The 27216-nt window shown below is 51.4% G+C and overlaps 2 protein-coding genes across 5 annotated transcripts; both read left to right on the top strand.

Moving 5' to 3' along the window:
• The first annotated feature begins 268 nt into the window (after nucleotides 1-268).
• On the top strand, nucleotides 269-7608 carry MAVS (mitochondrial antiviral signaling protein). Of its 3 annotated transcripts, none has more exons than XM_082281611.1 (7): nucleotides 269-326; nucleotides 965-1094; nucleotides 1205-1385; nucleotides 1739-1956; nucleotides 2343-2874; nucleotides 3914-4068; nucleotides 4539-7608. In XM_082281611.1, exons 2-7 carry the CDS (start codon nucleotides 978-980, stop codon nucleotides 5193-5195), a joined length of 1860 nt encoding a protein of 619 aa, XP_082137737.1. In that variant the 5' UTR covers nucleotides 269-326; nucleotides 965-977; the 3' UTR covers nucleotides 5196-7608. The 3 variants fall into 3 exon arrangements, with proteins under 3 accessions (XP_082137737.1, XP_082137739.1, XP_082137738.1); XM_082281613.1 differs by lacking the exon at nucleotides 269-326 and adding an exon at nucleotides 460-482; XM_082281612.1 differs by lacking the exon at nucleotides 269-326 and adding an exon at nucleotides 604-770.
• A 2203-nt stretch (nucleotides 7609-9811) lies between these two features.
• PANK2 (pantothenate kinase 2) lies at nucleotides 9812-26167 on the top strand. Of its 2 annotated transcripts, XM_082281931.1 has the most exons (7): nucleotides 9812-10095; nucleotides 17969-18321; nucleotides 19475-19728; nucleotides 20736-20912; nucleotides 21151-21274; nucleotides 22813-22938; nucleotides 23573-26167. In XM_082281931.1, the coding sequence occupies exons 1-7, from the start codon at nucleotides 9885-9887 to the stop codon at nucleotides 23621-23623; spliced, it is 1296 nt and encodes a 431-aa protein (XP_082138057.1). In that variant the 5' UTR covers nucleotides 9812-9884; the 3' UTR covers nucleotides 23624-26167. The 2 variants fall into 2 exon arrangements, with proteins under 2 accessions (XP_082138057.1, XP_082138058.1); XM_082281932.1 differs by lacking the exon at nucleotides 9812-10095 and having other exon boundaries at nucleotides 18041-18178.
• The last annotated feature ends 1049 nt before the right edge of the window (nucleotides 26168-27216 follow it).

The raw sequence follows: 27216 nt of genomic DNA, 5'->3' as shown, positions 1-27216 counted from the left end.
AGTCTGGCACCATCCTGTGACACCATCCTGGAGATATTTATACGGATTGATGAGATCCCCTCTCACTCTTCTCTTCTCCAGACTAAACCAGCCCAGTTCCCGCAGTCTCTCCTCGTAGGGGAGACGCTCCCGTCCCCCAACACCCGCTGGACGCGCCCCAGGATCTCCGCGGTCCCCTTGCCCTGAGGAGCCCGGAACCGGACACGCCCCGTCAATCACTACCTGTCAATCATCGTGACGGGCGTGCGCGACGGCCAATCAGCGGCGGGCACGAATGAGGGGGAGGGGTCATAGCAGTGCCGGGCGCGCGGCGGCGGCGGGCGCAGGTGAGGGGCCCTGAGGGTCTGTGAGGGGAACCGGGGGGGGAGCACCGGGACCGCATCGACCCCCGCGGTCGCCACAGCCCTGGCCACGACCCCCGGCCGCTCTGCCATGGGGATCTGAGAGCGGAGAACCTCCCGGAGCTCCCCCAGGGGCTGAAGGTCGCGCTGAGGGTGGGGGGGGGCCGCCGTGAGGGCGCACAGAGCCACGTCGCGGCCTGTGGGCCGCCATTCCCTGTGGGAAGGAGCCCTATGCGTTCCCCTTTGGTTTTTCCATTGCTTTTGCGGGATTCCAGCCGTGGCCCCTGGTGCTTGTGTTGGCCCTGTCGCCTGTTGTGGCCCTGGTGCTTGTTATGACCCTGCCGGCAGGCCGGCCCCCAACCCGCCGGCTGAATCCAAACAAGCAGAATGGGAATAAACACAGGATGGGCGATAGTCGAAAGAAGCGAGGTTTGTGGAAATGAAGCTGAGCTTTGAACTTTAACCCGAACGTCTTCTCTGCGTGTTTTCCGCCTGGGATTTCCCCTGTCTCATCGCAGTGTCTTTGCCAGGGCGCGGGTGCCTATGGAACAGCTCCAGCTTCTGGAGACAGCCTGAGCTTCACCAGCAGCCTCTGCTCACGCTAAGTCTCTGTCTCTCTGCAGGTGCTGAGCCAGGATGGGTTTGGCTGAAGACAAAGTGTACATCCACATTACGAAAAACCTCAAGAAGTTTGGGGCTATCCGAGTGGCGTCGCTGGCCGATTCCCTGACCTGCCTTGTCGATTCTGACAGAGTAATTTCCTTTTTTGCTGAGCTCTGCCAGGCTCCTTCCCCAATGGGAACATAGAGTTGTCTAACCTCTAAGCTAGACCATCTCTTAGATGCCCTGTGTGTTTTTTCTAGGATGAACTCCTTGCCCGGGAGGAGACACGGGGCAACCAGGCAGCTGTCTTTAGGTTTTATCAGCACCTGAGGTGCAGGAAGGGCTGGGTACAGGATCTCATCCAGGCACTGCACCACAACAACGCAGGGCATTTGGCCGATGAGCTGCAGGAAGTCTATGACACCTGGAAACCTCCACCTCGTATGTAGCCTCATCCTCCCTGAGTGTGCCCCGGGGGGCTGCTGGAGGTGGGGACACAAAGTTGTCTCTGTCCCTGCCTTGGCTTCCTAGGGTGCTGGAGGTGTCTGTGACTGTCCCAGGGATGTTCTTCACTGTGGTGACGTGTTTGAGGATGACAGGTCCATGTTTGAAGGTGCTTGAGTTGGTGGTGGGCTGGGGTTGTCACCTGAGGGAAGATGGAAAGATGAACGAAGGAGTGCTGTGGGTTTGGCTGATGTGGGGACAGAGCAGGGACGCACACAGAGCTGCCTCAGCCCCACACTTATCCTCTGCTTCCTCAGTTTTTCCCACAGTGATCTGCTTGTCTCCTCCAGGTCCCTCAGATTCTGCTGCTACCTCTTCCCTTCCCAGTGATGCCCGTCCCACTATCAGTGCCCAGACACCATCCCAGGGGCCAAATCCTGCCCCGGGTGCTCCAATGGATGAGCAGCCACGCGGAGACCTGCCTGCTGGTGACCATCCACCTGTCCTGCCCAGTGCTGCCACTCCCAGGAGCATGGACCTGGAGGCCAGGCTCCCAGTGCAGGAATCGGTGAGCAGGGCACGCATTGGATGAGGACATAAAGGTCCCTTTTGGACCTTTTGATGGGGTGTGGGAAGCCCGTGGTAGGGCCAGGCTTGTTCAGGGCCACCCCAAGCAGCCTCTCACTGCTGATCACTGCTGCATCTGATAACTTACATCTTATATTTGTCCCTGTAACTGCTCCCTCTCTTGTCTCCCTCCATGGGGGAAGTGCGGGTCTGCTTTGCCAGTCCAGGCTTCTATCCACAGCCCCTGACTATCGGGTGGGTGCCAGGGAGAGACCCCAGACCCCCTTCATAACCAGCCTCACAGGGGTCACTGCTCAGGGTTTGGAGCACCCCCGTGGTTCCAGACCCCCTCATCTCAGTGATTTAACACAGCTCATTTCCTTCCAGCTCCCCAAAAAACTCCCAGAGCAAGAGAGTCCCCAGCCAATTCCACCTGGGAGCAAAGTCCGTGGCGGAGTGAGCGGTGGGCACAGTGGAGAGGGGAATCCCTCGCACCCCGCCGGGGCTGTGCCGGTGTCACCGGGGACCCCGGAGCAGGGCCGGGACTGGCTGAGCCGCCGGCCAGTGTGTGTGGACAACGGGTTTTTCGGGAATGCCAACCACCTGCACCGTGGCACACCGGGCCTGGCCCTGGGCAGGTCTGTTCCATCGAGGGATGCAGGTGCCACTCACAGCCCCGAGCAGCCCAGGAATGAGCCTGAAGAGAACTCAGATATCTCCACAGAGTCACTGCCACGGCTGGAAGGGGCCACTCGTGGTGTGGGGCAGCAGCCCCCAAACTCAGCACCAAAAAAGCAGCCTGTGCCAAGCTCTGGGCATGATGAGCCCACGGGCAGCTTTGTGGATGTGCGCAGCCCCCTCCTCATCCAGGAGCAGTTTGATGCGGAGAAGAAGCTGCGAGAGCATCAAGGGAGTGGAGGTGGGTTTCTGTTCTGGCAGAACCAGGTAGCCACTAGGGAGCAGGAGGTGCTGCAAGAAAGAAATTGGGATTCTGAAGTGTGTCCAGAAAAGGGAATGGAGCTGGGAAGGCTCTAGAGCATAAGTCTGATGAGGAGCAGCTCAGGAAGCCGGGGGGCCTCAGCCTGGAGAAAAGGAGGCTCAGGGGGAACCTTCTCACTCTCTACGGCTGCCTGACAGGAGAGGGCAGCCAGGTTGGGGTCGGGCTCTGCTCCCAGGTAACAAACAGCAGGACAAGAGTAAAGTTGTATCAGGGGAGGTTTAGATTGGATGTTAGGGAACATTTCTTTTATGGAAGAGGTTGTCAAGCACTGGCACAGCTGTCCAGGGCAGTGGTGGTCACCATCCCTGGAGGGACTTAGAAGCTATTTGGATGTGGCACTTGGGGACATGGGTTAGTGGTGGCCTTGGCAGTGCTGGGGGAATGGTTGGAGTAGAATAGAACAGACCAGACTCTTTCATTTGGAAGGAACCTACAACGATCATCTTATCCAAGTGCATTTTAATTCTTTTTTTTCGTCAGTGCAGCAGCTTTGGGTGTGAAACTTCTCCCCTTCCCCTAGTTTGTAGAGATGTTTGTGTCCTGCGTCTGGGGGAATTTTAGCATCTCCTGCATCCCTCGCCCGTGGGCTTCATAGAATCAGGATAAAGCCCTGCCCTCCACTCCAGGGTCTCCAGGAGGAGAGATACCCATCCCTCCCAGCCTTTTCGCCCCCACCATGTGGGGTCAGCCCCTCCTGGCTGGGGGGACATGGAGTTCCAGGAGCCTTAAAAGCCTCTGTTTCCCTTGGTGCTCCCCAGCCCTGCAGCCCACCCTGCATGAGTTACCTGCAGCTGCAGGGAAAGCTGAGGTGCCACAGCAGAGCCAGGGCACTGGGTCCTGCTCCCTGTGCCACTCCCTCAGCTTGGGGACTGTCCTGTCACGGTATCCTTGAGGAAGAGCAGATCTCACCTTTTAGGCCTCCTGGTTAACACAATGTACTTTGTTTTCTCCCTGACAGGTGCTTCAATGGAAACAGCTACCCTGGTTGCTACCCCTGTGCCCAGAGACACTTTCCCATCCCGTGACACCTCTTTGAAGTCTCTTACGCAAGAGAAGAAACTGCCCATTGGGAGTGCAGCCAGCAGCACCCCCTCTGTGCCACCGAAGGAGGAAGTAGGTGACTTTTCCTCTTGCTACTTGCATTCGTTCGTGTCCTTGTGAACTCCCCCTGGTTGGGAGATTTCTGTTGCAGTGCCACATGAGCTGGTGATGAGTTTATTCAGGGATGTTTTTTCCCCACTGTGTTCATGTTACTGTCCACACACTATGTTATGGAGCATATGGGAGAAGGGAGCCAAACTGTTGGGCTTTGACTCCTTATTTCCCCTCTTTGATTTGCCAGTCAGTTTCCTGGCTTCCAGGTGCTGTTTTCCACTGCTCTCTTCACTGCCTGGTTCCCCTTCCTTCCTGCCTGCCTCCCTTCTTCCCTCGCTCTTTCACTTCGCTGTTACCTGTGACCCAGCTTTATTAGTGGCAGGTGTGGGGACTGAGTGTTGAAGTGGGTTTGTGTGGGACCTGTGTGCCCAAGACTAGGCCAGTGGGTGCTTCCCTTGGCACCCATCCCCTCTCCTTATCTCCCAAAGGTGGTCCCGGCCTTGGCAAACCCTGTCCTGGGCACAGCTGTGGTAGGAGGCTCCAAAGACACGGCTGGGAGATCGGCTTCCCGGGGGAGCTCTGCCACGAACGTCTGGGTGTCTCGCAGTGATGAGAGGGATGAGGAGCTCAGCAAGCCAGGCGTCCTCATGTCCATGCCTCGGGGCAGCCCAGAGGTGGCCAGCAGATGCCCAAGCTCTCAGGAGCCCAGCAACCACCGTTCCACCACCTCCAGTAGCCTTGGCCTCAGCAGCGACCCAATCCTGGTGAGCAGGGATAGCCAGAGCTCAGGAGGAGCATCCCCCAGAGTCTCCTTGGTTTGTGCAGACCCGAGGGAAAAGGAGGCATCTGGAGCAAGCAGAGACTCCTGTCCTGCTCTGAGCTGGGACAGTGCCTCCCTGGGCACCCATGAGGTCCGTGTGGATCATCACCCCAGCATCCAGCTTGGAGCTGGCAGTGATGGAGTCGGTCCCCTTGGAAGCTCTGTCAGTTTCAACTCTGGCAGTGGCCATGATGCTGCCACCAGCTCACCTCAGGCCAGAGTCCCAAAGGGGGACAGCAATGGCCTGTCCCTGCTGTACATCCTTCCAGCTGTTGGCATCATTTCTGCCGTGGCATTCGCGGTGTACACTCGGCTGCGGAAATAGTGGATGCAATGCCATGACCGTGACGCAGCCAGGGGAATTCCTCTGGCAACAGGATTTTGGCCAACGCTTTGAAGCCTGAAGAATAGCAGGGGGACAGTAGGGGCGTTGTTAAATCTTTTTCTGGAAGGTTCTGCTGGAAGAGGCCTTGGTACATGATGCTCTTGGCTTTGGGTCTGGTCCCTCCCAGTTCCCAACCATCTTCTTGGCTGTAGCCTTCTCATTTTACACACATGGAGGAGAGGATCCTGCTCCAAAGTGATCCATTGAGTCGAAAAGGAAAGCCCTCATGGTGATTCTCCATGTCTTCCTTGTTTGGTCCCAGGAGGCCTCGGGGAAACTGGTGATCCAAAGGGTGACCTCCAGGTCCCTTTGTGCAGTGCAGCCAGGACAGGTTGTGCTGATATCCTGGAACAGCAGAGCTGATTTTCTTGGCTCTGCTCATCTTGGCTTGAAAATGTGCCCAAGGGTGCATGCAGCAGCCTCTGCCAGACGTCTCATGTTCAGTTCGCCTTACTTGGTGTCTCTGGCTCTGCTGCAAGGACCTTTGATGGTCTCTGCTGCTCCTCCTGGAATTGCTTCATGCAGCACTGACCCTGGGGATAAACATGAGGGTCAGGAAAGAGTTGCATCTAACCAGTGTTCTCAAGGATCAGCCCCATTTCACCCCCTCCAGGCAGGAAAAAGAGTTTCTGATTTAAGAGGAATGTTTCAGGCAATGCCAACATTAAGCAGACTTTGTCCCACAAAGGCTTGTTGGGTGTCTTTGATTTTTCAGGCTGGATTTTTTGAGCCTGATTGGAAGGGTAGATGGAGTTCTTGCCCTTCCTGATACCTGCTGCTATGGCATAGGGGTATAGGAACTTTCTTTCTGCTCAGGCTGGACACAAATGGGATCAGCTGCACACTGCAGGGAGGCCATACCAGAGTCTGAGATGCTCTGGGCTCTGGGGAGACCTTGTAGCACCTTCCAGTGACTTAAAGGGCTTGGAACAAACTGGTCTAGGGGGAAGGTGTCCCTGCCCATGGCAGAGGGGTGGGATGAGATGCTCTTTAATGGCCCATTCTGTGATTCTAAAATACAGTAAAGCAGTGAAGAAGCAACAACCTGGAGTAGTTAACGTTGCTCCAGGTTGCTCTGAGCCTCATCCAACCTAGCCTTGGACACTTCCAGGGATGGGGCAGCCACAGCTTCTCTGGACAACCTGTGTCAGTGTCTCACCACCCTCGCAGGGAAGAATTTCTTCCCAGTATCCCATCTAACCCTGCCCTCTGACAGTGGGAAGCCATTCCCCTTTGTGCTGTCATTCCAGGCCCTTGTCCAAAGTCCCTCTCCAGAGCCCCTTTAGGAAGGGGCTCTAAGGTCTCCCTGGAGCCTTCTCCAGGCTGAGCACCCCAGCCTGACTCCAGAGCAGAGGGGCTCCAGCCCTCAGAGTTTCTCTGTGGCCTCCTCTGGACTCACTCCAGAAGCTCCACGTCCTTGTTATGTTGGGGCTGCAGATCTTGACACAGCACTGCAGGTGGGGTCTCACCTGAGTGGGGCAGAGGAGCAGAATCACTTCCCTCATCCTGCTGTGTCCAGTAACTTACTCATCCTGAATTCCTGCTGTCAGTACAGCTTCCCAAAATCCGCTCTTCCTGCTGGCAGGGAGCAGGAGGGAGCTCAGCCCCCTGGGGCCTGGCTGCAAAGTGCAGCCATCACACCCGGAGCTTGGCCTGGGGTGGGAAAGGTCCATCAGCCCTGAATAGCTGCTCCTCTCTCCCAATACTTTCCTTCTGCCCAAAAGTCCAAGAAGTGCCTCCATAAAACTAAGGACAACCAGTATATGCAAGAGGGGGGTGTTGATTTTGGGGTGTCAGGGGTGCTTTCCAGAAGAGCTTGAGGTGTTCATCCCTTGCTCAGTGCCCGGTGCTGAAGGAGGAAGGGACAGTCCTTTAAACACACTCTCTGCCAGGAGAGGGAATGTGGGAGCTGCTCTTCCTGTTAAAGATAAAATGGTTATTCCCTAACAAGAGGGACAAAAAGGCACTTGCCTTCTCCATGCTTTCTGTAATTCAGGGGAGATCCATGAGATCCCAAACCAGCCGCATCCATACCAAGGCCCTCTTCTCTGATGCTTTACTTGCCTGTGAAATTCTTCCCATGTTTTTACATACATTTCAGCAACAACTTGTATGCTTTGGCTTTTCATGTCAGCTTTCTCTTGTGAAACAGCTGGTTTGTCACCACCTCAGACTGGGGAAAGCACGTGTTCAGGTCGCTGCTGTGAAGTGCCGGGATTGTCACAGTTGTTCTGTAGCACTTTAAAGCCTCATTAGCAGGAGATGGTGCAGGAGGGAGCTGTGTCCCTGCACATCTTTTACTAACAGGCCAAAAAGCCTTTTACTAACTATAATAAATTGTTTTGATGCTTCACACTTGACTTCTTGTGATTTGTTGGATGAAGAGCAGGAGGTTGATGATGCTGTGGCTGGAGGGAACAGTCTGAAGGGCTCTGATGGCAGTGACACAGAGACTGAGGCCATTGGTGCCAGGAGGAGGTGACAGGGTTCAGGGGCAGCTTCCAGACCTCCTTTTGGAAAAAGCACAGGTCGTGGTCCAGAGGATGCCCACCACGGCATGTCTTTCTGTTGGTGGTAGGATGCCCAGGATGAAAACAGGGAAGGTGGTTCCTGAGGCAGCCAAGAACTGAGCAAGTCAGGATGTTGTTACCAAAGAGGAACTGGACAAATTCTGGGAGGAGAAATGCACCAAGCTGCAAAGTCAGTCCCCTGAGAAACTGTTTGGGAGAAACAGCCACAGGGAACTGTGGCTGGAAGGGAAAGACCCTCAGGACTGGATGTAACCAAGTGGACACTGCACAGATGTGTGCTGAGCTTGGTACCTCACCAACGCCAGGATCCTGCTTCATCCATTATCCAGAGTCTCCCAGTTTCTCATGTTGAATTCTATCCCAGCATCCTGCACAGAAAAGGGGCACGTTTTCCATACTGGGCTGCCTTAGCCATGCTGGGTTCAGCTCTGGAGGTGGTTGCTCCCCAGGTTTGTCTTCTTGTCCCCTGAACAGCTCTGACATGCAGTGTGCCTCTTGGGGGTAAACAGGAAGTTTTTGGGATGGAACAGCCATTTCCTATGCCCTCTCCATGCTCCTGAGGGCCCTGCTTTGTCCCAATAGCTGAGATACCCCATGAGCTCCCCTTGCTTTCTGCTCTCCCTGAGCTCTTACAGCCCAGGTGTGTCAAACACATTCATCAGGGGTTGAAAATACTCAGAGCTGCAGGCAGCAGAGCTCAGCAAGTTCCTTTTTTTACCCAAATGAAGGCAACACTGCTCTGAAGGAGGTTACTTGTGTTCAGAGAGCTCATCCTTTATCTTCTGTCACTGCCAACCCCATTTGTCCACTTCCTCCACTCACCCAACAGGATATTAAAATACACCAACTAAATTTGACTGATCCCTTTGTCCTGTTTTCACCCTGGTGTCCAGAAATCAGCACATTCTCTCGGGAATTATCACACCTTTGTGGAATGTTGGTCACTGATCCCTCCAGTATCAAATTAATGCCTGAGGATTGCGGTGAGCTGAGATTACCCCGGGGCAGGTGAGGAGCACCCTGGGTCACTGGGCTGCAGCTCCATGCTTGGTGTGCTCTTCGTGTGCCAGACAACAATTGACATTTCACACGGAAATCTCCATCGCCTTACAGTGAGAGCTCTTATGGCATCCTGTAGTCTGGGAATCTGTGTTTTCCTTTCAATTTTCATCCTGTTGGTTGTTCCTTACACCCCTCTTCATGGATGCCTCAATTTTTCTGCCACCTGCGTGTTTCCTGCTGCGGTTGTTGATAAACATGGGATCAGGATTGAAAGATCAGAATGCATCCACACTAGAATTATGGGATGTAAAGAAGAGCTGAGGATTTTAAGATCTTAGGAAGAAATTCTTTGTGAGGGTGGTGAAGCCCTGGCACAGGGTGCCCAGGGAAGCTGTGACTATCCCATCCCTGGAAGTGTCCGAGGCCAGGCTGGACGGGGCTTGGTACAGCGTGGGATAGTGGAAGGTGTCCCTGCCCATGGCAGGGAAGGAACTGGATGGTCTTTAAGGTCCCTTCCAGGCTGTGGGGTACAGGCTCGCCATGATGGGTGGCAGACCCGCCCCATGCCATGTGCATCGCTATCTGCATATGCAAATAATATTCAAATCAGCCCCTCCGCGCGGCCCAGCCCAGCCGGGCCTACTGCGGTTCTTCCTTTCGGCCCCCTGTGTTGCCATAGTTACCCCGAGCTGTCAATCACCGCTCCTTCTCCCGCCCCGCTCGGCCAACTCTCTCAGTGATTGGGCAGCTGGCGTGTCAATCTCGCTCCAGAGGAAGCCCATAGGTCAGAGCTGTCGCATATTGACCCGCCTCACCCAGGCGCACGCTCTCGATTGGGCAGCCGCTCTTGTCACTCTACGCCGCCGAGAGCAGGAGGCGGGCCCAGCGGCTTGCTGCCGCACAATAGCCGCCTCCCATTGGCGGATCCTCCTGTCGCTCTGCGCCGCGGGGGGCGCGGATTGGCGGCCGCCTCACGGGGTATCCCGCCCCGCGGGGCCGTGCGGCGCAGGCGCGCCGGGGGCGGTGGCTGCGGCGGTGGCGGCTGAGCGGGGCCGGAGCGGGGCCGGGCGGCCCATGGGGCCGGGCCGCGCTGCCGATGGAGCCGCCGCGCAGCTGTGGCGATGGCGCGGAGGAGGAGAAGAAGCCGCGGCGGCGGGGTGGCGGCGCGGACGCCGGCCCCTCCCAGCTGCGGCGGCGGAGCAGCGGTGGCACGGCGGGCGCGGACAGCGCGGCGGGTCCGCAGCCCCGCGAACGCGGCGGGTCCGTGAGCCGGCAGCGACGGGACTCGGTCCGCAAGAACCGCCCGCGTGAGTGCGGGGGAGCGGGAGCGGAGCGAGAGCGGAGGGGGGGAGAGGCGGGGGGGCTGAGAGGATGGGCAGGGGGCGGGGCGGGGCTTATGGTAATGAGCGCGGTGGGTGGGGCTGTGGCGGGTGGGGGCTGCAGGGGCGTGGTCTGGGGAGGTGGGGCTGGGGGCGACGAGGGGCGCAGCAGGGAGGGATGGGGACACGGGGACGGTGCTGTGAGATGGGCACGGCATGGGCAGCGTGGGCACAGCACGGCGGGGATACGGTGGGGTGAGGATTTGTACAGCGTGGCCAGTATGGGGACAACGCAGTGGAGTGATGGCATGGGCGCTGCATGGCCTGTCTGGAACGCGGTGGGGACGCAGTGGAGGGGGGACTTGTCCAGCATGGCCAGTCTGGGGACAGCACGGAGGGACACGGTAGGGTGATGACTTGTCCAGCATGGCCAACTTGGGAACAGCACTGTGGGGTGATGGCATGGGCACAGCATGGCTTGTTTGGGGACAGCACGGTGGGGACACGGTTGGACAGTGACATGGGCTAGGAGGTTGGGGTGAAGGATGGGACAAGCTGCATTCCAGGAGCTCTTGGAGGTTTAGGATGAGGTGACACCTACCTGGTGGGGCAGGACACGGGATGGGGCTGTGGTGGATGCTGAGGTTCCCAAACTGGGGACCTTGGGTGGGAAGGAAGGAAAGGCAGCTGGTGACAGAGGGTGAGGAATAGGGCACAGCAGGACAGATGGAGGGACCAGGGTGTGAGGCTGTGGGGCTGGACTGGTAACTGTGAAAGCAAAGCAATGGAGAGCAAAGGGAATAGTTTAAATTTTGGGAGGGAAGAACCCCACAGGTTTGGCAAGAGCTGGACACAGATCAAACCAGGCTTTTTAAGGAAAACACCCCATCCCTGTAACCACGTTTGTAAATGTCCTACTGGAAGCAGCAAAATGGATGGCAGCCTTCATTTTGGGAGCAGCAGGAGCTGCTGTGCAGGTGCCGTGGCTGTCACTGACTTCAGCCATGTTTGAGGAGGAACTGAGCGATTATTCCTTGACTTCTGCTGGAGTCCTTCCTCCTGGAAGGAACTTTCCATACCTGAAAATGAAACAACCTTGGTGTAATTCCTTGGTACCTGCACAGCTGTTAAAAAGATGTGAGCAGGAAATCTGGGCTGAAAACAGGGATCAGGATTCTGCTTCATCTCCGGTGTGACTGGCAATGCCAAGATGTTGTTACTGTATTCAAGCAAAGTTTTAAAAGTGTTCCTGATCTTTTTTTGGTTGCTGGTGAAAAAGGCAGCTTCTCTTTCATCCTTAGGGTGCAAAATAGGAATAGGGATCCGTGGGGCTGTTAATTAGAGACCTGTTAGTTAAAAGGCTGCAGGGACATGAAGGATATCTCTGGTATGAGAATGAGGGAGGACTTAAAGCTCTGCGTTAGGTGATGATTCTCCTCTGCCTTGCTCGGGGCAGTTTCTATGTCTTCTCTGGAAAATGTGGTTTAAAGTTGGATGCTGAGAGAGGCGTGGGATACTTTAAGGAAAACAGGTGTTCTGGCAGCTTCCAGTCTGTAAGGTCAGCATGGTGTGATTTGGGATTACAATGTAGTCTGACTTTCCTAAATGATTCTTGCGATAATTGGAAGAGAAATGGACTGGGGCAAGTATGTCCCTTAGCAGGGACAGTGCCTGATGTCACAGTAAATCAGTTTCAGAGTTAAAATGCTCCATCCCACCTTAAGGAAGACTCAAGCCAGAATGAAGGGGAAGCGCTTAATGGGCATGGGATCAAAAATATCCTACTTTAGCTCCCACTTGTCTGGTGCTGGCATGTGGCAAACGAGCTGGGTGACCTTGAGGCTTGTCTTGCCTGGCTGTGCTGGCAGATGCCCTGGCAGATGAGCCCCGCTTCCCTAGGAGTGGAAGGATTTCAGCAGGCTCGTGATCCTCCTTCCTCCTCGTCCCTCTGTGCCTGTTAGGTACAGTCAGGGCTGTTTCACTGCGGAGATCAGGGAAGAAGGCTGGATTTGGGATAGATCTGAAATAAACAGTGCACCCAACATCCCAGCTAAATTTTCATTCCGTGGAAATTTAAATCCCTGTTTAAAAGTCATGTGGGTGTGGCGCTTGAGGACATGGATTAGGGGTGAAGATGACAGTGCTGTGTTAACGGTTGGAATTGATCTCAGAGGTCTTTTCCGACCTGAATGATTCAGTGAAATGTTTTCTGGTGCACTTAAGGAACTTTACTGAAGACACTGTGATTTTCCGTGTGCCCCTGGCAGAAGGGGGAGAAGTCAAGGACACTGTTGCTCTCAGAAGGGTCTGAGAAGTGTCCCTGAAAACATGGAGATTTCTTGAAGCTTTGGAGTGATGTGTGGGGAAAGGCAGCCTGACAGGGTTATTAGTGCAGGCAGACATGTCATATACAAAAACTTTATCAGCTCCAGGGACAACACAGGAAAATTCCCTTCTGATACTGAATTATCAGTGCCATTATTGAAATCCATACTTAAAAAATTGGACTGGAAAGATCCCAGATGAGTAAAGAGGATATTCCCATCATGGTCCATAAGGGAGCTGTGGCTGTGGGCAGGGCGAAGGCAGAAACCTGATGATGAACAGGTCATAATGAGCAGGGGAATGTTTTTTTAATGAATCTTTTTTATAAGAGAAATAGATCCGCATTTCAGTTCATCAGCTTTTCCCCCTTTTCCTCTTCTTCCACTCTCTCCTTGCTCCTCCTGAAATCCTGGGATACTCAACAGAGATGAGTTTAGGTTATTTCCCTGATTAGCAAAATGTGCTTCTCCCTTCTGTAGCTTGTTTGTTTGTTCCCTGAGAAAAAAATATTCTTTCCTTTCAACTGATTGCTTTTAAAAAAGTTTTAGTGTCTTCTGTCAGAATCATGCAAAGACATAATGGACACATGACTTTAAATTTTCTATACAGAAAGTATCCAAGAAAAGGTAAAAATAAAATGCTGTTTTGTCACTTCTTTGGTAGTACAAAATTTAAGCTTTGATGTTTAAATATCTTTTTCTGTTTTGGAATGGTGTATGAAATATGAATTCCTGTCAGAGCCTGTTTTTAGGGATGGGAGGAAATGTAGACTTAGTGTCACTTTATATTAAGTGCTAATGAATTGTATTTTTTCTCAACTGTAAATTTTCCAGCATGGTATAACACTATTAAAATATAATATTGAATATTTCAGAGTAAGCCTAGAGGTGCTGTCACACGCTGAACTAAATCATCAGACTAATCTTTTTAGCTCCTGATATAATTGGCTCAGAAGTTAAGGATCACTCTGAAATACAACTCAAGCTGCTTGTTTTGTGATGAAAATCCACCATGGAGATCTTTAATTATATCACCTCTTTCATCTTGACAGTTCTGCAGCTTCCAGAATAAATCTGTTGAGGGCTTTTTTTATTTACACAGTGTTCAGTTTTATGAAGTAATTTACATATCAGATAAAGGCAATTTCTTTTTATTGCCCCAAAGATCTTAACAGTCTGACTGTGAAAGGGATTTGAAGGGAGTGTGGCAGCTCTTGCTGTGGGCACACAAAGTATCCTTGAGCTTTTCTGGGATTATTTAGTCGGAGCTGTGAGCCCTTAACTTTGTTTGCAGACCAGTCTTTTGTTTATTGCTGTTTTTTGTATATCCATAGATCTGCCCCTGAGAAGAAGGTTTGTTTTTAAGACAAAGAGCTGTTTACCTGAAAATATATAGAGAGAGCTGCTTTTAAAATTGTCTGTGCTCGAGGATAGCAAGTTGTCAGGCCAATGGTTTGGGTTGGGAGGGACCTTCAAAACCATCTCATTCCACCCCCTGCCATGGGCAGGGACACCTTCCACTATCCTGGCCTTGGACATTTCCAGGGATGGGGTAGTCACAGCTTCTCTGCCCAACTTACTGAGAATGGGATTCATGGCTCTCATCCTCCAGTAAAGCAACAGAGTTTCTCTAAGGAGACAGATTGCAGGAGGTTTGGAGCTGAGAGCAGAGGATTTCCTGCCTTTCTTGGAAATGCCCAAACACCCAAGGAACAACTAAACATTTCCCAGAAGGTGCTGGGCAGGAGGAGAGCCCAGAGGGTCCATGCAGTGATGTGCTTCCCTTGCCAGCCTCGGGATTTGCCATCCTTCCCGTTGTTCTCCAGCTGGTGAGCGCTTGGAAAGGGAGCGCTTGGAAAGGAGATGTGCGAGACTCATCCCAGCACAGAGATCTCCAAGTAGCAGCAGGGAGGAGGTGATGAGAGGCAGTGTTTGCATTTCCTGCCCTGGCCATTGATGCTGGTGTCTGGTTATTCCAGCAGAACCTTCTGACTGAGCAAAATCTGCCTCGGGGATGCCCGGGGGCTCCTGGATGCCAGCAGTTCTCCTGCTGCTCCTCGAGATCTGCGGCAGCTCTCTTGGAAAAATTGCTTCAGAGGCTTACAAGGGAGAGATCTCTGGATGGCTTTCATCTGCTGGGAAAAAAAATAAATCAGTGTTTCAGGAGAAATCTTGGTGGCAGATGGTGGTGGCGTTGATCCAAGAGAGCTTCCTCCTCCCTCCGTTGGATTTTTCTAGTTCTCAGACATGGAAGATCTGTCACTGCCCTGCATGTTCTTGTTGGATGACTTCCTGTAAGTGTCAGGAAAAAATCCCCAGTTCTTCATGTCCTTTCAATGATTTCCTCCTCTTGTTTGTGTGCCATTCCTCTTTCCTACAAAAAAGGGTTTATAGGGAAGTTTTGTCCCTGTAATGGATTGAGTTCTCCAACAGGTGTTACTGCATAGGGAATCCTTTGCAGCAGGTAGAGAAGTACTTAATTCTGAGCTCACACATTTCTTCCTTGGATTCTTAACCTGTGGCTAGGATGTATATAATGAGAGATCCATAATTAACAATGATTTGGGGTAAGTTAATTACCATAATAGGCTGTCTTTTCAAATTTATCCCTGGTGACTTACAGGGAAGGTACAGCTGAGCTGCTGCAGATGGAGAATCCCAGCTGCTCCGTACGGAGCCTTTCCAGCTGGTGCCACAGGGATGTGTGAGCCAGCTCTGGTCAGAAGTTGTATCCCAGCTCAGGGGGCTCGGTTTTCTTTTTAGGGCCAGTGCTGAGTAGAGATGGTGACCCATGAACCCAGCCTGGTTGCAGTTACTCCTGCTGGCATCATTCCTGTTTCCCTGTTCCTGGTGAGGCAGATAGTGGATAACTGGTGTGGTTTAACTCCAGGCTTGATGTTCTGCCCAAATAAAAATTAAATTTATGTGTAATAAAAAATTTAAGGTCTTGATGGTACTGGGTATGGGGTGAAGTTTCCAAGGAACTGCTCTTCTTTTTGTGACCAGGAAAGCTGCCTAAACCGATGGACCCAGGTGGTGTTTGCCCTAAAATCTGGAAGGTTTGTGTTGCTGAGTGTAGGAGTTTGGTGTGTGAACTTCACAACCAACTTTAAAACAAATCTGTTACTTTACTGAAGCCGTGCATGTGCCGCCAGCTGAGTGCTGGGAAGTAGGAGCCTGTTAGCTTGTGATGGAGCAGCCCCTGTGGCATTTTCAGGCATTTGGCTTCAGAGCACCGTGTTTTTGGATGTTTGTCTTTCCTGCTGCACATTAGTGAGACCATCTCCAAGTCCCCAACCTCTGCTCTTTCCCCATTTTTACCCCTGTATAGCCTGGCAAAGGGAGTTTGGGGGAAGATTGTTGTCTAAATATAATGGTGGGGATGCTTTAAAAAAAAAGTCTAATGCAGAAATCAAATTGCATATTTTGACAGGAACAAATATGTTCCAGGAATCATGGAATGGTTGGTGTTGGAAGAGACATTAAAGACAATCTTTTTCCAACCCCCTGGTGTGGACAGGGACACCTTCCACTATCCCAGGTTGCTCCATGCCCCATCCAGCCTGGCTTTGGACAGTTCCAGGGATGGGGCAGCCACAGCTTCTCAGTGCCAGGGCCTCATCATCCTCACAGGGAAGAATTCCTTCCTAATATGTAATCTAAATCTCTCTTTTTAGTTTAAAACCTTTCCACTTTGTCTTATCACTATCTGCCTGTGTAAAAGTCCTTGGATTGCCCCTGCTCCCTCCCTCTGCTGGGCTGCCATTCAGATTCTTTTCCCTTTCATTCATGAAAAGTTATTTTTGTGTCTGTTCTTGTTTGAAGTAAATGCCTCAGAAATGGAGAGTGATTGGGATTTGGATGTGTCTCCGAAAATAGAGCTTGCATCTTCTTTCAAGATTTCCTTTGGTGATGGTTGGGGGTGGCCTCTACGGAAATACATAAAAATAACTTGGTGGATTAAAAATACTTTGGGGAGCTGCCGGTGCCAGGAGCTCCTGGGAGCTGGAAAGCTCTGGAAGGGCCTGTACAGCTACCAGAGAATGTGTCCTCCAACCTGTCAGGCTCTGCCTGTGCTAAGATTGTTCCCTGAAGAGCCTGGCCTGAGGGATTCCTGCTCCAAAGGGAGAGGGATGAGGGCTTCTCCATGTTCCACCCTTATCTGTTTGCAGATAAGGGGTTTTACTAAACCCTGAGATGCTGTTTTCCAGAGGAACGTTGGTAATGTCTATGCTGGAGCATGTCCAGAGAAGGGAACGGAGCTGGGGAAGGGTCTGGAGCAGCTGAGGGAGCTGGGAAAGGGGCTCAGGCTGGAGCAAAGGAGGCTCAGGGGGGACCTTGTGGCTCTGCACAAGTCCCTGACAGGAGGGGGCAGCCGGGAGGGTCGGGCTCTGCTCGCAGGGAACAGGGACAGGAGGAGAGGAAACGGCCTCAGGCTGGGCCAGGGGAGGTTTAGGTTGGATGTTAGAGAAAGTTTCTTCATGGAAAGAGCAATCAAGCATTAGAACAGGCTGCCCAGGGCAGTGGTGGAGTCCCCTTCCCTGGAAGGATTTAAAAGCCATGTGGATGTGGCACTTGGGGACATGGGTCAGTGGTGGCCTTGGCAGTGCTGTGTTAATAGTTGGGATTGTGGGGGTCTTTTCTGACCTGTATGATTCTATGATTCAGGTTTATTTTCTAAGAGTTCCTTTTTTCCTTCTGGAAGCTACCATAAGGGTTGAATCCTGCTCCCATGAGCCCTAACATGTGGCTACATTTTTCCCTTCGCTCTGGAGCCTGTGCATCTCATTAGCTCCAGCCTCTCCTTTAGCTCATTAATAGTGATACTAATCTGTTCCAGTTCCCAGCTCTAATCGCAGATTCCATCAGATCAGGGGTTTCTCTTGATCTTTTCCAAGAAGCTCATTATCTAACACAGCTGTAAATGTTGCTGGGCCTGACACTGATGCATATTTTGTACCACGGGGGAATTTGACTAATAAAATAATCCAATTAGACATTTGTTTTTGTCTCCCTGCGGCATCTTAGATTACTTGTCTACCTCAGCTCTGTTGTAATTAGGGAACGTTTGTACATCCCTTTGATGTAAAAGCACGGGTGTTATCAGTGGCTCTGGCTCTGGTTCAGAACTTTGGAAAAGGAATAGCTGGGGATTAAACCTGCAGCAGGATCTGGCAAGGGTATGGATGCTGTCAGGCCTGTGGGGAGGGATGTCAGTGTTCGAGTGTTATACAGCAAATATTCGGAGCCCCTGAATGTGAGGGATCTCTAAATAGGAGCTGTCTCTTGTCAAAGACAGACCAGGCTGCCAGCATTCCTGCAAATGGAGAGACCACATGGGTCCTTAGAGAACTGCATTAATTAATTCAATGAAAACTGTTTTCATGGAATCACAGGATGGTTTGGGTGGGAAGGGGCCTTAAGGACCATCCCGTTCCAACCCCCTGCCATGGGTAGGGACACCTTCCACTAGAAAGGTGCTCGTGCTATGGCTGTGCCATACCCTGTCTCATTTTCTCTTTGTCTTTTCTCTGCAGTCTTTCCCTGGTTTGGCTTGGACATCGGAGGGACCTTGGTCAAACTGGTTTATTTTGAACCCAAGGACATCACGGCCGAAGAGGAAGAGGAAGAAGTGGAAAACCTCAAAAGCATCCGCAAATACCTGACATCAAACGTAGCCTATGGCTCCACAGGCATTCGGGATGTGCACCTTGAGCTCAAGGACCTTACCCTGTGTGGACGTAAAGGCAATCTGCACTTTATACGCTTTCCTACTCATGACATGCCTGCTTTTATCCAAATGGGAAGCGAAAAGCACTTCTCGAGCCTCCATACTACCTTATGTGCCACGGGAGGTGGAGCGTACAAATTTGAGCAGGACTTTCGCACAGTAGGCATTTTTGGCTTCTATACCATTAGGATCTGGTAGTGATGTTTCTCTGAAAGCTTAAAACTAGAAAACTTTCTCTGCACACTCTAAAGCTTCTCTAAATCTTCATTTTGACGCTGTCCCTAACTCCAGTTAAACTTGGCATGTGGAGTCAAATTGGCATCTCCAAATTAAAACACTCTCTGCCCTGAACATAACTCTAAAATTATTCACTAATGATCTTTCTTACAAATCTTCCTCTCTGTTTTTAATCTCTGCTTGTGCTAATCTCAGTCTTGTGGGGTTGGTTTTTTTTCCCTCATTGCTGTCTTTCTCCTGCTTTATTTTCTTCCTTTGCTCACCTGGTTTCATTTCTGACACCTATGTGAATGAGCTGGTTGAGGTTCAGGCAGATTTTGTGGTAAATGTAACTGTCAGGAAGTTCATAGTTGGGATTTGACATCATCATGTGACTTCATTCTAAGTGGGATCCTTGTTCATGGTGAAAAACATGATAAATACTTGTTTAGTCAGGGCTTGGAAAAATGCAGATAAAAAGGCTTTTATAGAATCATTAAGGGTGAAAAGCCATTTAAGATCAAATCCAACTGTTCCCCCAGCACTGCCAAGGTCACCACTGACCCATGTCCCCAAGTGCCACATCCACATGGCTTTTAAATCCCTCCAGGAATGCAGACTCCACTACTATTCTGGGTAACACAACCCTTTCTGTTGTTTTTCCCAATATCCCATTTTGTGTGGTCAAGGCAGTGGCATGAGAGGAAAATGATCTTGTAACTTCCTCACTGTTTTTTGATGTTCCTTTGGATGGGTTTTGTGGGATATTTTGGTCGAACAATATAAGTCCCTCATTTTTCCTGGCTTTTTCACACCAGTGCCTCAGCATCAGGGCCTAAGTCAGGCCTGTGGGAATTGCTGGAATTCACTCTATGTCCATCTGTGGATCCAGATGGTTTTGCCCTGTTCCACACCTGAGGGCTGGGGTATTTAGGAGTCCCTGTGCTCTCCTGTGATCTGTTCTCCCTCAGCCTCTGCAGGGAGCATGGACACAGCTGGATTGAGCTGGCAGTGAATGCATTTTTCCAGCCCTGAGCATAAACGCTTCAAATCCCTCGCTATTTCTTCAATATTCCTCTTTTTTCCTTCCCACCAGATGGGTGACCTTGAGCTTTGTAAGCTCGATGAGCTGGATTGCCTTGTGAAAGGAGTGCTGTACATTGATTCCGTGGGGTTCAATGGACACTCAGAGTGTTACTATTTTGAGAACCCGACGGATGCTGAGAGGTGCCAGAAGCTCCCATTCAACCTGGAGAATCCCTATCCTCTCCTTCTGGTGAACATTGGCTCAGGGGTCAGCATTTTGGCTGTCTATTCCAAAGACAACTATAAACGGGTAACAGGCACCAGGTGAGTGCTGAGGGGGTAAAGGGACTTTGATTTTAGGGTCTGGAGCACATTCCTGCTTTGTAAATGGCATTTTCAGGGATGAGCTGCAATAAAGGTGGTGAGAGGAATGACCAAGCTCCTGCTCCTACTGTGGTTGCTCCCTGCCAGCAAAAATCCCTCCTGGAAAAGAGGATCTGGATTTCATGTTTTGGTGTCTTTACTGCAGCCAGTCTATATCAAAGCTGGTCTTTTAGTTGCCCTGCTGCAGGAATTTAAGGGCTTTATTTATTTATTTTATAAGATCACATAGTTTGGGATTGTTAACAACTCGTAGCTTTGATCCAAGAAGTCGATATTTCCATCCTGACTTCCAAAAGTTGCCAGATTTTGGTGGAAGAGATAATGGCATAGCAGTAATTCCCCAGTTCTTGCCCATCTTGAAGATGTTGCTCTTGTGTCCTGGCAAAGCCAAAGAGTTCTGTGGCTTTAAGCTCTCCTGAATTCCCTGAAAAGTAACAGTAGTAGTAAAAATGATGATGATAATAATAATGATGATAATGATGATGATGATGACGACGATGATGATAATAATAATAATAATAATTTTAAAGCCTCTCAGTACAGTTCTTACTCTTACTATACATTATTAGTGGCATCTGTGCACAGTAAAGTGAACAAGACAGAGTTTTTCCCCCAACTTTTGGATATCTCTGCCCTGACATTCCAGTTATCCCTCAGGACTAATACTTTTTTTCAGATTAACATCTCTGGATGCTGGGAAGAAAGTGAACAGTGTAACATAAGAAAATGGAGGTCTCATTTCACAACATGGCCTGTGCACAAAGCTGTGAGGGCGAGGGATTCCTCACAGGCTGTAAGTTACATGAGAGGAACAGACTTTCAGGAAAATGCTGCTTTTCCAAGATAATTCTCCCTAAAACAATGTGTCAGGAATGGGGTGACCTGAGCTAACTGGAACGCAGAGCTGAACAATGTGAGCTTTCATCTTCATTTTGCTTTACTTGCAGCCTTGGAGGGGGAACCTTCTTTGGCCTCTGCTGCCTTCTGACGGGCTGCTCCACGTTCGAGGAGGCCCTGGAGATGGCGTCCCATGGGGACAGCACCAAGGTGGACAAACTGGTGCGGGACATCTACGGAGGAGACTACGAGCGCTTTGGGCTGCCAGGCTGGGCTGTGGCATCCAGGTAACGCCCTGCCTGGTTCTCATCTTGGTTTGATTGCCACTGGAGATCCTGCAAGGATGAAAAACTGGATATAGGTGCCTTAGGAGAGCAGCAGTTCCTAAGAGATCTAAGTTTTGATAGCAATGCTTTTTAAAGGTAGCAGTCAATCCTTCAAGAGGAATCACTTTGGTTAAATTGGCAGTTCTTGTTTTCTCCTGGAATTCTGATGGGACCTTTAACCCTAAAACTGTCTTTACAGCTTTGGAAACATGATGAGCAAGGAGAAGAGGGAATCTGTCAGCAAGGAGGACCTGGCCAAGGCCACTTTGATTACCATCACCAACAACATTGGCTCCATAGCGCGGATGTGTGCCCTTAACGAGGTATTTTGGGAATCTCTTCCCTTGCTGCCTGCCTGAGGAACACGCCTCTCTTTGGGACAGCTCTGGGGACCACTGGGAGAGGAGGAAGGAGGGACAGAGGGTGTAGAGGCTGGATATCTTTTCCTGTGTTGTTTTTACAAATTGTGCTGGATTTCTTGGCCAAGCCCCACCACTGCCACGGCCGTTGCTGGATCTCTGTGCTTTCAGCTTCTTTACAGTGCTGCCTTGTTGCATTCATGTCAAGCAGCATTGTACAGGGCTATGAAAGAGCAGAGACATGCTCTGCACTCCATCCTGAGCCTGCTTCCATGGGATGGGCCAATGGCATCCAGCATCCTCCTGACTCCTCTGGCTCTGTCTTCATTGCTGCCAAAATGAGGCAAGACATGTCCTAAACAGCCTTGCTTCTAATGTATCTGCTCATTCCTTGCTCTGGAGCTCAGCTGAATGAAATGAGGATCCTGAATAGTTCAGGGGAAGTGTTAATCAATGTGGGGAGGGAGGGAAAATCCGTAGAAGGATGCGAGTTCAGGAGCAGGTAAGACTTGATCCTGGTTCCTCAGTAAGAGGAGGAACTGAATTATTTTCCTGTTGGAGAAAAAGAAAGCTTCAGAGCTTGCATCAGAACTATTTTAGGGTGGAAAAGTAAGGCTGGAAGTCTGGTTTAAATCCAAAATACCACTACTTGGTTGGTCTTTCCCTTTCTTTAAAAATTGTTTTGATTAAGGGCTCCTAATTAGTTTGTTTTCCCCCCATTTAACAGTAGAGTCACTCAGGTGTTTCATGAGTCAAAGGCCAGAGCTGGGAGGAGAGGGGGAGATGGCACTTGATGATCAGTGTTCCCAGGCTGTATAAGGATTTCCTAGGAAAATCAGCTATTCTATCCAAATTCATGAGTTCGAAAGGCTGTAGATTGGCCTGGGAATTTCTGCAAGAGTCTGAGGAAGAGCCTGGCTTAAAATGGCCTGTTCCTGCTTTCTAATGGAATTGTGGGTGGTTTTCTGCAGGTTCTGCCAGACACTTTCAGCAGGCACTTAAATCATAGAATTTCCGAACCGTTTAGGTTGAGAAGTCCTTTTAAGATCATCAATCCCAACCATTCCCCCAGCACTGCCCAGGCCACCACTGACCCATGTCCCCAAGTGCCACATCCACACAGCTTTTAAATCCCTGCAGGGATGGGGACTCCAACACTGCCCTGGGCAGCTGTGCCAGGGCTGGACAGCCCTTTCCATGAAGAAATTTTCCCTCATATCCAACCTGCCCTTCCCCTGGCCCAGCCTGAGGCCGTTCCCTCTCCTCCTGTCCCTGTTCCCTGCGAGCAGAGCCCAACGCCCCCGGCTGCCCCCTCCTGTCAGGGACTTGTGCAGAGCCACAAGGTCCCCCCTGAGCCTCCTTTGCTCCAGGCTGAGCCCCTTTCCAGCTCCTTCAGCCTCTCCTGGTGCTCCAGCCCCATCCCCAGGGGGGGTTTTCATCATTGCAAGCAGAAAATAGAATTTAGCCTTAATATTCCTTTTTTTCCCCCTTAACACTTGCAGAACATCAACCGTGTGGTGTTCGTGGGCAACTTCCTTCGGATCAACACCATCTCCATGAGGCTCCTGGCCTATGCCCTGGACTACTGGTCAAAGGGCCAGTTAAAAGCACTTTTCTTGGAACATGAGGTGAAATTCCTTTTTAAAATTTGTCTCATGGCAAAATGCAAATCCTTGGAGTGCTCTGTAAACAGCCAGTGGAGCTGTTGGGTGCACAGTGCTGGAGGCTCTCAGGGCTTTACTGCTACAGCCACAGCTATATTTTATTTTATTTTCTATTTTATAAAGTACCTCCCTGTAGTTGTATCTTTCCCCTCTCCTTTATATGTTGTTAAAATTACATCATGTGTTTAATAGCCTGGAGAAGGGAAGGCTCCAGGGAGACTTTCCAGTGCCTAAAGGGGCTCCAAGAGAGCTGGAGAGGGACTTGGGACAAGGGATGGAGTGACAGGACAAGGGAGAATGGCTTCCCACTGCCAGAGGCAGGGTTAGATTGGATATTGGAAAGGAATTGTTCCCTGGGAGGGTGGGGAGGCCCTGGCACAGAGAAGCTGTGGCTGCCCCTGGATCCCTGGAAGTGTTCAAGGCCAGGTTGGATGGAGCTTGGAACAGCCTGGGATAGTGGGAAGTGTCCCTGCCTGTGGCAGGACATGGAACTGAATGGTCTTTAAGGTCCTTTCCAACCCCAACCATTCCTTGATTCCATGGGTATCGCTGTTCTGTGTGAGGTGGATTTTCACTGGATGTTCCTTCTGCTCCTCAGGGTTACTTCGGCGCAGTCGGTGCTCTCCTGGGACTCCTGGACTCAGCCTGACTCTGTGTAGGATCTCTGTTGGACCTATGGATTCAGGTCACTCCCTGGGCCACTGAGCCCGTGGTTTGGGGGTCACTGAGCCCACGTTTCGTGTCACAGCCCCTGCTGTGACTGTTCCACTGTTGTGGCCTGTCAGGACAGCGCGGGGATGGGTGCCTGTAAGAGTTGAAATCCATCTGGGATTACAGCGCAGGTTTGTCCAAAGGATGTGATTGGAATACACTGGCTGGACATGGGGGTGCATGGGAAGGTCTGTGGGGCATTTCAGTCGTATGAAATTGCCCTTTTTAGGTAGTTTTACTCCGTGTTTAATGATGGTGACAAAGCAGTGCACGGGCACTCTGCTCCGTCCATTGGGATTACTTGGAGTGCCGAGTGCCCAGGTCAGTTCTGTGTTCACAATCAGAGGTTCTCCATGTGCTGGAAAACGGTCTGGGAAGGGGGAAGAGCATCAGCACAGCCCTGGTGTGTAACTCCATATGGCCCACTGGATCCACAGTGTGACACAGCTGTGCTCTCAGCCAGGCTTTATCCTGTTCCACACGTCCTTATCCCTGTCCTAGGGACGGAAGGTACAGCACGGCATGGATCTGTGCCTCAGGGTGATTCCCATTTCAGCCTGCAGCGCTCCTACACAGCCCTCAGCACCCTTTGGGATGCTCTTAGCGGTGTCTGTCAGCCTCCAGCCTTGAGATCTAAATTTGAGGATGGAATAGGGATGTTTGTTTGTTTGTTTGTCTGGGATTTTCTCTCTCCCAAACTCGGCTGCACAGAACTCCACCAAAGAGATGCTTCCTTCAGTCACACTTGGATCTCTGTAATATTCCATGTTACATTTATTAGTGGCTACACTCCTGTCATTTTGGGGGAATCCTCCCCTTTCCATGCATGCTGTACTCCCTCTTTTCCCTGTGCATGCTGCCACACAGCCTGTGAGCGGGATGCTGCGGTGTGGAGCCCCTGTGGAAGTTGCACCCTGGGGAAGGGGGATTGGGATGGATCCTGCACGCTCAATAAATGCTCTCTGAAAGCAGCGAGGTATCTGCACCTTCCCTTGGGATGTGAGCTCATGGAGACACGGCCTTGGAAGTGCTCTGGCTTCCCAGTGAGCAGCTCCTTGGAGCACAGGGAAAGCTGTTCAGATCCTTCAGATCAGGTCACGGTGTCAGGGTAATTATGCCAGGGTATCGGGATGACCATCACCCTGACCTCAACACTCCCTTCCAGTCCTGGTTTCTTTCCAGAGAAACCAATATCCAGCTCTCTGATCCCCTTGTGAGCATGGCTGGAAGTGCTGGACAGCCCTGAGCTCTTCCCTACATCCTGAATCCCACCTGGCTCTGCCCGTTGCTGAGTCCCCAGATCTGAGCAGTTTGAGGTGGGTTCCTCATGTGGCAGCTCCCTCTGAAAAGGGAGGAAACGGGTTCAGAGGGTGTTTGCTTTGCTGGGTAGATCTGTGTTCATCTCTAGACCTCAGCTGACTGTGAGCTGGGATTCTGGACTCAGCCAGGGATTTGACAACTGGGAAAAAATCTGGGAAGAGAGTGCAGGGCTCATGTGGAAGGTGATCTGAGCTGGCTGGGGAGGAAAATCTTTTTGCTGCAGACTAACACAGGTTTCTGTTGTGTCCTGCTCTGTGTTCATATGATGGTACTGGAAAGGTGAGGGCTGGGAACAGGATCCTGCAGCTCCGGGAGTGGTTTGGGTTGGATGGGACCTTACAGCCCCTCCTATTCCCACCCCTGCCATGGGCAGGGAACCTTCCACCATCCCAGGTCACTCCAAGCCCCATCCACCCTGGTCTTGGGCAGGGATGAGGCAGCCAGAGCTTCTCTGGGCAGCCTGTTTGGGATCAGCTGAATTCAAGACCTCATTCATTCTTCATTCCTTGTGAAATCACACAAAAGGTTCCCAAATGCTCCATTAAAAACATCTCCATTTCCAGTGCTGACTGAAGGGTTTCTGGACTCAGCTCTTGCTGTACCACCTAAAACCCAACACACACGTACCTGGCTGGCCTTTCACTCACCCACCCTCACAGCCAAAACTCATGGAAAAGGCACAGAAACTTCAGCTTTTTGGAATATCTGTGTGCCTGGGATCTGTGTGGCTCCTTGATGTAAGGGGTCAGTGCTGGGCTGGGGAGGGCGTGTGAATCCTTGGGATACACAGGAAAAAGCCTGGCTTTTATTAATCACAGCAGCCTTGGGGGCTGAGGGCTGATGCAGAAGCCACCTTGCAATGGTTCTGCCGTGGAGAGCTGGGAAATCTCTGCAGGGCTGGGAATTCCCAGCAGCAATCCCACAGCCTGATCCACCACAGTCCCTGCTCTGAGGCACTGGTGTCCCTGGGCACAGCATCCTGCAAGTTTTCCACATCCTCACTCTCTACATGTGTGTGTGTGTGACTCCTTTTTCTTGGGATTTTTGAGTAGATCCAGCACAGTCTGATCCCAGCACCAAAGTTCCTGGCTTATTGTCTATCCTTTTTTTGTAAACTGCTTGGTTTTTTTTCTTCGTTATAAAATACTACAGTTATTTTTTATATGCTTCAAACTCTTTGTTTGCTTCTTGTCTCATTCTTGGAGCTCCAGCGCAGTGGGATGGATGGTGGTGGGAAGGAGCAGGAATGTGCTGGGGAAATCAGGGTCAACCACTTGGTTGTTAGCTTACTGAAAGTAATTGTTGGCAATCCTTGATTGTTTCTCCTTCCCTGCATGTTTCAGGCTCTGGGAATCACTTGTATTTCAAAGCATTTTAAAGGAGGGGGGGAAAAATTTAAAGAACATTAATTATTCTGGGGGAAATTGCAGCGTTTTTGGCTTTGATGAAAAACTTAATTGCTGATCATTGATACGAATGGGATTAGTGGTGGTGCAGTATCAATCCAGAGCAGGAGCTGTGGGGTGGAAGCAGCAAAATAACTGTTCTGTGCAGCTCGGTGGGAGATCCAGACTTTGTCCCAGCAGTGGGAACTGCCTCACACCGAGCTCGTCATCCCAAAAAGGGCTGGAAGGGCAGCCAGACGCTCAGTTCCTGTGGATCCTTCTGGAGGTGGTGAACGGAACATTGGGGGAATGGCTTCCCACTGCCGGAGGGCAGGGTTAGATGGGATATTGGGAAGGAATTGTTCCCTGTGAGGCTGGGGAGGCCCTGGCACAGGGTGCCCAGAGAAGCTGTGGCTGCCCCTGGATCCCTGGAAGTGTCCAAGACCAGGTTGGACAGAGCTTGGAGCAACGTGGAAGTGTCCCTGCCCATGGCAGGGAATGGAATGGGATGGGGTTTAAAGTCCCTACTCATCCAAAGGATTCCATGGTTTCGGTGGTGTTCAGGCGGGATCCGGCACTAGAGGGCAGCAGCCCCGCGCCGGGCAGGGATCGGGGGACAGCGGGACAGGGACAGCGGGACAGGGACAGCGGGACAGGGACAGCGGGACAGGACGCGTGGGAGTCCCGCCGCCTCCTCCACACCAGCGCCCTGCAGGGATCCCAGCCTGGGGGTGGTCCCAGCTCAGCCACCCCCATGGGGACAATCCAAGGGGATTTTTTCACCCGCCTGGTCAAGCCTTGAGGAAGAGGAGGAGAGGAACAAAGT

The sequence above is a fragment of the Coloeus monedula genome (genome assembly GCF_965178545.1).
Source record: "Coloeus monedula genome assembly, chromosome: 5".
NCBI classification, from domain to species: Eukaryota; Metazoa; Chordata; class Aves; order Passeriformes; family Corvidae; genus Coloeus; species Coloeus monedula.
This window is presented reverse-complemented; position numbering and strand designations above follow the sequence as displayed.

Bases quoted from the DNA above. Each gene is read 5' to 3' on its own strand.
- MAVS (XM_082281611.1), top strand. From the start codon at position 978: ATGGGTTTGGCTGAAGACAAAGTGTACATCCACATTACGAAAAACCTC. The intron at 1,386-1,738 runs GTATGTAGCCTC...TGTCTCCTCCAG, and splicing joins CACCTGGAAACCTCCACCTC to GTCCCTCAGATTCTGCTGCT. The intron at 4,069-4,538 runs GTAGGTGACTTT...TATCTCCCAAAG, and splicing joins CTGTGCCACCGAAGGAGGAA to GTGGTCCCGGCCTTGGCAAA.
- PANK2 (XM_082281931.1), top strand. From the start codon at position 9,885: ATGGAGCCGCCGCGCAGCTGTGGCGATGGCGCGGAGGAGGAGAAGAAG. The intron at 10,096-17,968 runs GTGAGTGCGGGG...TTTTCTCTGCAG, and splicing joins GGTCCGCAAGAACCGCCCGC to TCTTTCCCTGGTTTGGCTTG. The intron at 19,729-20,735 runs GTGAGTGCTGAG...CTTTACTTGCAG, and splicing joins AAACGGGTAACAGGCACCAG to CCTTGGAGGGGGAACCTTCT.